We start from the raw sequence: 11,052 nt of genomic DNA on the forward strand, positions 1-11,052 counted from the left end.
GATTGACCCACGGATGATGATGGAGATAATCGAATAGAAGCACCCGTGGGTAACCGACGATGTAATGATCCCAAACCAAATTTTTGGTTCATGTATGAGTTTTACGTCATTCAATTTTTACCTCTTTTCTCACAGAATTTGTCAAAATTCTGGATCTATCCACTACACTTTCTCTCACTGGACGACATGCTGCATTGTTTACTGTCTATGCGTCTGAAGATCGAAAGGAGGAGATTCGATATTTTTATACGCCCGTCTTAAGACGGGACGTATTATGGTATGGCGTTCATGTCCGTCCGTCTGTTAGCTTTTTCGTGTCCGACCCGTAACTTAAATACTACAAGGCCTAGAATCATCAAACGTTGTCTGTAGATACATCTTGGGTAGAAGGTGTGTCGCACATTAAAACCAGGTCACTGTGACTTTTCATTAAGAAGATATGGCCATATATGGCAAAAACTTGTCCGGCTCATAACTTGAAAACTATTAGACCTAGAATCACCACAATTGGTCAACTAATGCATCTTAGGTAGAAGGTGTGTCGCATCCTACTTTAAGGTCACTGTGACATTTAATTAAGGTGATATAAAAAAAATGTTTTAATGGGTACAATCTAAACTGTTAACAATATGTGACGGGCGTATCATGTGCCGTGGCGGTGCACTTTATTTGTATAGGCCATCAAAAAGTATTAATTTTTACTCTAGATAAGTGTTATTTTCGCAAAGTTCATACATTCAACAATGCAACAAAAATGAGAAAGCGCTGGGAAAATTGTCATTTCATAATTTTTGCGCAAAATGAGCTGTAGTGTCTCTTTAAAGAAATGAGTATGACCATATTAATGGAGGTGATGATCCGCTAGATGGTGTTGTTTGTTTTCATACTATACTGGTCGCGAGAATTTCCTCAATTCTGTCAAGGACTCGAATTTCTTATCTAAGGCAAGAAGGCGATTTGTGTCAGGTCACCGATACTATAAAGTTAATGTCGTGAATAAGGTGTGGATATTTCTTATCGGACACTGTCGAGGAAGGCCGCAACGGTTAACAACTATTGGTAACATTTTATGTTATTGATTCATTAATTCAATACATTGACAATTGCTAATATGCTGTACGGTGTGACCGTTGAGACGAGCGAAGCCCATTAACATCTTGCAACACGACTTTTATCCGCCTCTTCATTTAACGCGGGAAATATAACGCGCTTGGTTTAAACAGTTACAAATTGTGACGTAATATTAGCTGCAATGTTTTTTCTTCTCTCAAACCAAGTAAAAACAAAACGTTTGAAGCTATGAGAAAGCTTGTCTGGAGTTTAAAAACGGTAATTGTACTTTCTAAACAATCTAATTATTTTAATGACGGGATTGTCAATGAAGTATACCGCAGTGACGGCGACATTTTTCCGGAGGCATTATGGGTAGTCCCCATCATTTTCCGGCTGATGAAGAGCAAACCACGTGACTCAATTGCGTAATCATTGGAGCGACCTCGTCGCGACGCGAACTTCGCTCGCTATAAAGTATTCTACTCCACATTTTAGATATGGACAGGTAAAGCCTACATCCATCAACTTCTTTTGCAAACTATTACGTTTTAATTCTAAAAGCGTTTAAATACCAGAACCAATCAACCGATGTTTCTAGCTTTAGGTGATACACCAGAAATCACCGTAGCAGTTAGTGGTCTTTAATGTTCCAACGCCTACAATGTTTTTAAGGTCATACCGAGAGACCCGCAACTTCAGCTAGAATGCAAATTGTTTGTGTTTGTTTATTGAAGACGAAGCGACGACATTTCATTATACATATGTATAATGGCCTCTAAAGTTAAATCAGTGTCTGGTTTTGTAGTTTTTCGGATTGCATGGACCTTTAATGAATGTTTGAAGATGGTAGGACTATTTTTATATAAGAATTTTGAGGACGACGATGCAAGAATACAGCGATAGAAGTCTTTGGCCGTGCGCATTGTTTTGCGTCGTATATCACATGTTTTTAAGGGGTGATCTTTTCCAGAGAGCTACAGATCAGCAACTGTATTTAACGTCCCGGACACTCGAAAATGGTGGCCATTGACGGTGAAGGGCTGTAAAATTTCGGCTTATGCTCTGCGGCACTTACAGCCTTATAGCAGGGAGAAGGATCTTTATCGTGCCACAACTACTGTGACACGGGACCTTGGTTTTTGCGTTCTCACCCTCAGGACCACCCCATTTAGTCGCCTTTTACGACAATCAGAGGCCTCCATGGTGTAGTGGTTAGAGGATCACGCTCAAAATCACACGGCCTCTCACCTCCGCTCGGCGCGGGTTTTAATTCCGCTCACGCCGGTAAGTGAGAAAGTTTCCCAGTTTACTTGCGGAAGGTCGGTGGTATATTACATCTGGGTTCTCTCTTCCATCGATAAAACTGGGCGCCATCATATAACTGAAAAATTGTTGAGTGTGGCGGAAAACATCAATCAATTTAAGACAAGCAAAGGGTACTAAGGACCTATTCGAACCCGGTGTATCCCGTGTGGATCACTAAAATCGAAGTCCCTTGTCGAGGATGCTTGTATAATAATGAAGACAAATCATAATCCTGATAGCATTGAGCAGATTTGTATATAAAATTACCTAATATGTTTTGCCATGGAGAATATTTTCCACTGATTGTGGTTCCACATGGGGCCACGAAATCTGCACTACCTGAGAATGATGCATATTCATGGCGCTGCTGGTCCTGAGAAGATTTGAAAGATTCATTGATTATATCGTGTTTAACGTATCTCTCGAAAAATTTTCACTCATAGAAACGTCACCAAGATTGATGAAGGGCTTCAAATTTAGGAGATTTGAAAGAATTTTCCTCATGTAATTCTTAAATTCTCCATTGTTGTCCTATCCTACCCTGGGATCATTGATTTCAACCACTATATATACATGTATATCCACAGCCTGCGGATGCTTGCCTATGAATATGATCATTCATGGCCTAGCTGTTCATACGAAGAAATATTATGGACTCTTTGGGTCAACTCAGATAACCTATTGCTTTTAGTCTGCGTTCGCCATCGTCCATTAACAATTGGTTATTTTACCTTCTTGATAACATCATTCTAATCCTTTTGTATGTTTAGGACAAGGGGAACATAAATTGTAAATTTCAGGACTTCTGCACCCCTAGGATTGTACGGTTGGGGCAAAAAATGACCATTTTCCAAATATTTATCTACAACCGCAAACCCCTAAGAGTGATCCATCGCGTATTAACGTCCCTCTCGAAAATCTTACACTCATATGGAAACATTGCCGTGAAGGGCTGCAGAATTTAGGCCTCTGCGCTTACGAACATTGAGCAGGGAAGGATCTCTATCGTGCCACACTAGCTGTGATATAGGACCTCGGTTTATTGCGGTCTCATCCGTAGGACCATCTCATTTAGTCGCCTCTTACGACAAGTAAGGGGTACTGAGGGCCTATTTATCTAAGAACAAGTAAATGTATAGTGATGTAGAGCATGAAGGCCTCTACTTAAATTTATGTGCAAAAGATTTTCTAAAAAATCTTGAGATAGATCACTGTTTCTTATCCTCACCATCTATGCTGTAGATATATTGATTGTTTAACGTCCTCTCGAGAATTTTCACTTGTACATTTCATGACTCCAGTGGTTGGGGTTTTGGTATTAGGGTGGGGTCAGAATAGTCAGTAATTAAATGTGGTATAAGAATTGAACATTTTTATGCTCTCCTTCAAAGAAGAGGGGCATATTGCTTTCCACCTGTCGGTCGGTGGACTACATCTTGTCCGTTCAATATCTTGAGAACTATTCACTTGATCGCAATGATATTTCATATGTGGGTTGGTTCTGAGTAGAAGATTGCCCCTATGGTTTTTCAGGTCAAGGGTAAATCTACTCTGGACATAGGAAAACATTCTCCGCTCCATATCTTGAGAACCCTCTGCTTGACAGACATCAAATTTGGTACACTGGTACATCCTAAGGAGTAGATGACCCCTATTGATTTTGAGGTCACATGGTCAAGGGTCAAACTGGGCATTTGAATATACTGACCAATCAATAACTAAAGGACTCTTTGTTTGATAGACATCAAACTTGATACTGGTACATCTTCAGAAGATGATCCCTATTGATTATGAGGTCACATGGTCAAGGATCAAACTGGACATAGGAATATAATGGCTACTCAATATCTTGAGAACCCTTTGCTTGACACACATACTTGGTACACTGGTACATGTTCAGAAGATGACCCCAATTGATTTTGAGGTCACATTGTCAAAGGTTAAACTGGACATAGTAATATATTGTTTCCTATTTTTAAGATTGACACCAAACTTGGTTCACTGGTACAGCATAAGTAGTAGATGACCCTTATTGATTTTTAGGTCACATAGTCAATCAACTCTTGACATAGGAAGATATTGCCTACTCAATATTTTGAATTTGTGATACTACTATCAATTAAATGATGCATGTTAAACTTATACGTTACCAATTTTGATGCACCAGATGCGCATTTCGACAAATAATGTCTCTTCAGTGATGCTCAACCGAAATGTTTGAAATCCGAAATAACAATGAAGTTTTAGAGCTATTATAGCCAAAAACAGCGTGCCAAAAACAGTGGAGTCAAATTCGTCTAAGAATAAGAGCTATGCATGAGGGAGATAATCCTTAATTTTGAAATGAATTTCTAAATTTTATAACAGCAATTAAATATACATCCGTATTTTCAAGCCAGTAACGAAGTACTTAGCTACTGGGCTGTAGAAACCACTGTCTTTTGTACATGTATCCTATCACCTTAACATGTGAATAATCATATAAATTAAAACAGTTTAGGTCAATATATATATATATATATATATATATATATATATATATATATATATAGTGGGATAAATCTCCGATATAATCTTCTAGAGTGCTCGACGTGGCCTCACGGAGCTACATAAATTGATGATCAGATGGAGTTCAATCACATAACATTTATTTCTCTACAGGCTGTTTCGTAAGGGGATGGTTTCCCCTCACTCGTCGGGAGAAAAATGACATCTAACGAAAAACATCCGCATGGCTGAGAATATGTTACACAGAAACATACTGGATAGTTGCTAAGCATGATTACACACAGGATTGAGTAAATAGAAATTTATGGGAATGACGGCAAGTGCTGACAAGTTCTGAACGCTTATTCAATGAAGATTTTTCGGGATGACATATTATAAAGAATTTCTCTAAAATACAAAGGTTGCACTTTTTTGAAATGTTTGAGTATGATGATGTTTTTCCTAAAATTTCCCACTTGATTTTGTAGTCAATATTTTTGTCTTTCAATGTCCATATGAATTTGCTGAGCTCGGTGGTATTCTTTTTCGTAGAATTACGGAATGAATGAGTGTGGTTGGTGTATCTTAATTTGAACTCGGTGTCTGCTAGTCCCACGTAGCTCTCTTCTTGTCCATTATCGGCTCTGACTCTAGCTAAATACACAATTCCGTGGGCGCGACATTCAGCGTTGAGCGGGCATTGCTCTTTGTTTCGGCAATTACACCTGTTACATGGTTTAACCCCCCATATGATAGTAACGTAAAAACAAACTTGGGTAAACAGTTTCTCAAAATTATAGATGAGTGTTTCCCGATAGGCCATGTTCTACGCCCGATTATCAACAGAAATACTATTAAAATATCACACAGTTGTATGCCATCCATGCAAAATGTAATTGACTCGCATAACGCTTCAATCAAACAAGTGCGCCAGACCGGAGATATATATATCATCAATTTTTTGTTTTTGAAAACAAACTTTGATTGGGCTCAATATTTGCGTAAGCTACTTCCGTAAAAAACAAGCGATAAAGCTTAAAAGTGAAGAAAAGCAAGCTCATTTCAGTGTTTATTACCGCAGAAAATTCTATTGGAAAACAGTGACCACGATTGACGCGCCGAATACAACAAGCCATTTAAACTGAGGCAGGCTGCAGACAAATAAATTGGTGTCACAGGGGTTTCAACAGTCTCTTTAAAGTCAGCATTTCGCAAATTTTATGGTCTGTATAACGATCGAATATACGAATGCAATCTGTTACATGGGGAAAATGTTGTCTAACATGTTTCCTACCAGTTGAAGGCGTTCTTTGAACTCTGATTTTGGTTGTTGATTGCTCCGTTTGCCTGATCGTGGTGTGGGGGGATGCTTGCTTTTTCTTAGTGCCTGATTCCACCTCTGGTACATCTAGTAAAATGTGTTGTCCTATTCTTAATTTTGTATTCTTTATAGCAGATGTGAGATTGATCACTGTACGTTATGGTCACCTTTCGATCAGATAAATTTCTTAGCCTCCATTCAGAAGAGATGTATTTCATATACATAGCTGTATACGTATACCTTTTACAAAATTTTGAAAAGAATGCTTCACGTTAAGGGTTACATGTGCAAGTCCTACTGATGGTCTTATTTAAGTCACAGTCATGGTAAAAATTTCCCTTACGAATCAAAGATGTTTAAGAATTCGATTTACTAAACGTTCAACTGTCAATTTAAATACTGACTTAAATTTTCTCTTGTTTCCAAAGGTTACCATGAAACGTCATCTGATTGGATGCGTGGCCATCCTCACGTGGACAGCGGCAAATGTACTTGCCATAGATACAACACATATCATGGATGGACTTAATCTCGCTAATGATCTTACCGGTTTCATAGAAAGTCAAGACTTCTCGAAGACAATAACGAAACTTGCCTCTGCAGCGTCTTCGTATTTGGGAATACTTGGTCCTGTTTTGGGCTTTGCGTTTAGTTTTTTCGACACTGGTCCGTCAGCAGAATTATTGGCGATACAGAAACTATATAAAGACGTCACTCTGCGGTTTGATCGTGTTGATCACCAATTTTCCGATGTTAAGCGGCAGATTAATTGGGCAAGTGTGGAATTACAGTATGGAGAATACGAAAGTAAAATACATGCTGTCGGAGAAAAGTACAAAGATTTGGTTCTGTCTTCAACTAAAAATGATTATACCGCACGAAAACAACTCTTTCTTGACAATTTTCGACAAGATTTCACCAACTCCGCAGAGAAGCTTTACGATGGAGTAATGAATGAGCACCGGACATTTCATAAAGACCTATTTGATTCAGCCATTGAGAACTTTGAATGGGACAGAAAGAAAACACAGAGCTTTATGCTTGGCGTATCTAAATTACTTATGTTTGGAGCATCAATAGAGCTAGCTTACTATCAACTGAAATATCCCTCACAGGAGAGTTATTACCGACAGCAATGGCAAGTCAAATTTGAACACTTTAAGAGTAAGTTGACCTCAACAGACCACAAATTAGCAACTCAGTTCGGAGGTCAGTTAGCAAAGGATGTTGATCAATATATTGTAAACCATGCCCACTCTAGTAATTGCGACATCACAACCCCCCTTTACGACGTCATCGCCAAGAAGTACTACTGGCGGAACTGGTTGGTTGTTGTTTCAGATCACTCAACAGACTCTGAAAAGTACACGGTACACACATGTGGTGGTATTTACGGACTTCAAAACAATAACCACGGAAAGAATGTTGTTGTTGCCAGCGTTCCTCAGAACAAGGCTCACCTGACAACATCGCAAAAGCACGCTGTTCTCTACACTAGAACGTACCACACAAGGCATAGACATGGTGGGAGACGATCTTCATTTCCAACTGGTGTATATGGCGTCCGTGTTCATGCAAACGATGCTTATAACAGCATGCCAAGTTCTGTGCGTAGCAGCTGTAGCACTTACGGTTCTGTAGGTATCATTGACCGTAACTTACACCCATGCTGGAGATCGCCTGCTGACCATTTATTCAGCCGTGACGACGGTCATTTCTTCAAAATATATGCGTTCGGCTAATTTTTAAGCTTGATATATGTCAAAGGAAGAAATGTCTGTAAAGTTTGAAATAAAAATGCATTATGAAATGGTGTTTTATTTGTTTCCCACTCTATTACATGTTAATGAGTTATATTATAGAATTCTCCGTGTCCACCATCCTTCTCTGCTCATCCGCCATATTAGATGAGTATTTTATTGTCAAGGTATATATCATGGTATATTAGGGGACGGGTTTTGCTACGTTTAACTTCACATCAATGTTTCCGATTTGCTGGCACGGGTAGCCTCAACAGGTCACACTAACATGCACGTCTCCGATAGTAATGTATAGGGTGTCAAACACGAATAAAAATAAAAATACGGTACATCAGTGAAGGATTATAAATTTTTGGATTAATAAATTTAGAATAAAGTTTTCTTTTTCATGTATGTTAGTATGAATTGTAAAAATGTCAAAATTACACAATCAACGCAAAGAATTTATCTATTGAAAGAATACGCAGGAGGGCATAAAATTTATACCACCCATTATTCACACTCCAAACAAAATACATAAATATTACGGTAAAATGTAACTTGTGCACATGCTATGATATTGGACCGTGCTCGGTACATTGGTTTTCACTGCGGATGACTCCGTTTACCGTATCAAGATATAGGGTTCATGGCAGAAGTGACCGGTCGACAGTGGGTGCATACTCCTCTTAGGCACCTGATCCCACCTCTTGTGTGTCCAGGGGTCCGTGTGTGCTCAACTATCTATTTTGTATTGCCTAAAGGAGTTATGACATTGATCACTTGTTCGTTATCTTCACCTTTCATGCAGACTCGCCATGACAACACATTGAATGCGAAGTATATACTGGGTCTACTCGTAATATCTGACCGCAGGTGTACGTGACACGTGCACCTGTAGAAAATACTATTAAAGTCCTAGACTCAGAGAAAAACGAGCGAATCCAGGAAAACAAATCCTCAAGGGGTGTCAAAACTTTTCAACAATGATGACTTTTAGGTCACCTGAGTCATTCGCGTGACCTATTGTCGTTGGTCTTCGTCCGGTGGACGTCCGTTAACAGTCTTACCTTCTTGAAAGCTTTAATACCAATTTTGGTGTGGATCAAATCTAGAATAAGAGAAATATAAATCGTGAAATATATTACTTAACCAACCCTGCTCTGAGGCCTCATGGGCGGGACCAATTATTTTAAAAACAGTAAAAAGGCAATATTTTCAAATATTTTTTCTCTACTCTCACTTGCACTTTACACGACCATTCCTCACGATAAATTTAAGATTAATAAGACTTTTTGACATCATAGACAGTTGATTCTTCAATGAAAATGAAAAACGGAAATATTCATATTTAGGGATCAGTCACCCCAAAAATTACTTTGTTAAACACTACTCCGAAGTTGAAATAGAAAATTGTTATTCGTGGTCTTTGGTGATCAGATCTTCCAACAGTCTGTTGGAATTATCATGTAAAATAAATGTCTATACCAATTCATACCAATGTTCTTTAATATTTTCTTACTTGAAAAAAAAAATAGCAATTTCAATAATTTCAAATAATTTAATCCAAATTAGTAGATACAAATGAAAATAAGTATGCCAATGGTCAAAATTGTCCTATAATTAGTATGTAAGTGAGTGGATATTCATAATACTAGACAATAAGTACACGTTTATTTTTTTAAAAGATCTTCTCTAGAAACACACATATCTAAGAACAAGAGGTCCACAGGCCTCATCAGTCACCTGAATACTGGTGGAAAAGTATTACTACTCATAAGGGCTATAAAATCTAGAACTTTCCTGTTTTGAATATCTAAGTCAAATTCTAATGTTTAGCAACATTATAAAACAAGATGTGTTCTTAAAACTTCAATGCCCTCAAAAGTACATCCACTGCAGGTAAAAGGCCTTAAATAATATGATAGGTGTATCAACATTAAAATATTAAAGGGACATGCACACGATTTGCACTGAACTTTTTCAAATTTTATTTTCCTATTTTTATTGTTTAGAATGGTTAACTAAGGTATTTCTTATGGTTAGCAAAATATGAATATCAATTGTCAAGTACATGGGAGATACAGAGCTCACAATTCTTTGTTATGTAAACAAGGCTTGTGTCATGTTTTTGTTTACATAGGTAAATATAGTAGTAAAACTTTTGTTTAAAGCACATCTTTTTCAATTTACAAGTTAATTCTGAACACAATTAAATAGTTTCTAGTGTTTGGCACATTTAAAAATGCTATTTTCTATTAAGCCATCTATACGTAAACAAATAAAAGCAAGCCTTATTTACGTAACAACGAATTGTGATTGTTGTATCTCACTTGAAACGCAACAACTGATATTCAAATTTTGGTTGACCATTATAAGTACTTTAGTTAAGCATCATAAACAATAACAAGAGTACCGCAAACAGTACAATACTCTCTGAATTGATAGAACATACATTCTGAATAGAAAAGTCTTAAAGTGGGTCATGGTGCACCAATCCATCTGACATGTGAATTGATTATGTATTTCTCTGAGAGCGAGGTTGTGACAAAATGTCGGTGCAATATATATATATGATGATAAAAAGTCCAGGAAACCATTTGATATACTTTTAGCCTTAAAGTAGGTCATGGTGTAGCTGCAGAACTGTAGCTCTCTGAAAACATTTTTTTTGACGGAACAGAGACCTACAGATCCACCCCGTATAAAAACCTTTGATTTACGGCGCACAAAAAGCTGCGCACGGTTGAAGCCTTATATCGTTATATTCTTGTGTTGCTGTCTCGTAAATTTAATATAAAAAACTTCTTATTCTAATGCTATTGCAAAAAGAGGTGACATCTAAATCCCTGATAAAAATGATACTTACATTTAAATCATAATTCTGCATCATATGTACTTTTTACATGCAAAATCATTTCATATAATTATATGGTTTTTATACTTTCTGTCCATATCTACAAGTCACAGTCTTTTGCATTAACGCTTCTCCTCCTGTATGGATTATCTGATAAACTTGAAACTTTGTACAATGCTTCATTGCCATTTGCAGATGTGCATTTTGTTGGGAGAGGGGTTATTGTTATCCTAAAAGTTAAAGTGGATCTAAGAGGGATGGGGGTGTAAAATAGCTGGTGAACATTTCTC

The 11,052-nt window shown here is 37.6% G+C and overlaps 1 protein-coding gene across 1 annotated transcript; it reads left to right on the forward strand.

The window, feature by feature from the left end:
* Nucleotides 1–964: 964 nt before the first annotated feature.
* Nucleotides 965–7,976, forward strand: LOC130047390 (uncharacterized). The gene is made up of 2 exons (XM_056142284.1): nt 965–1,059; nt 6,595–7,976. Exon 2 carries the CDS (start codon nt 6,601–6,603, stop codon nt 7,906–7,908), a length of 1,308 nt encoding a protein of 435 aa, XP_055998259.1. The 5' UTR covers nt 965–1,059; nt 6,595–6,600; the 3' UTR covers nt 7,909–7,976.
* Nucleotides 7,977–11,052: the final 3,076 nt, after the last annotated feature.

This window comes from Ostrea edulis, chromosome 6 (assembly GCF_947568905.1).
Source record: "Ostrea edulis chromosome 6, xbOstEdul1.1, whole genome shotgun sequence".
NCBI classification, from domain to species: Eukaryota; Metazoa; Mollusca; class Bivalvia; order Ostreida; family Ostreidae; genus Ostrea; species Ostrea edulis.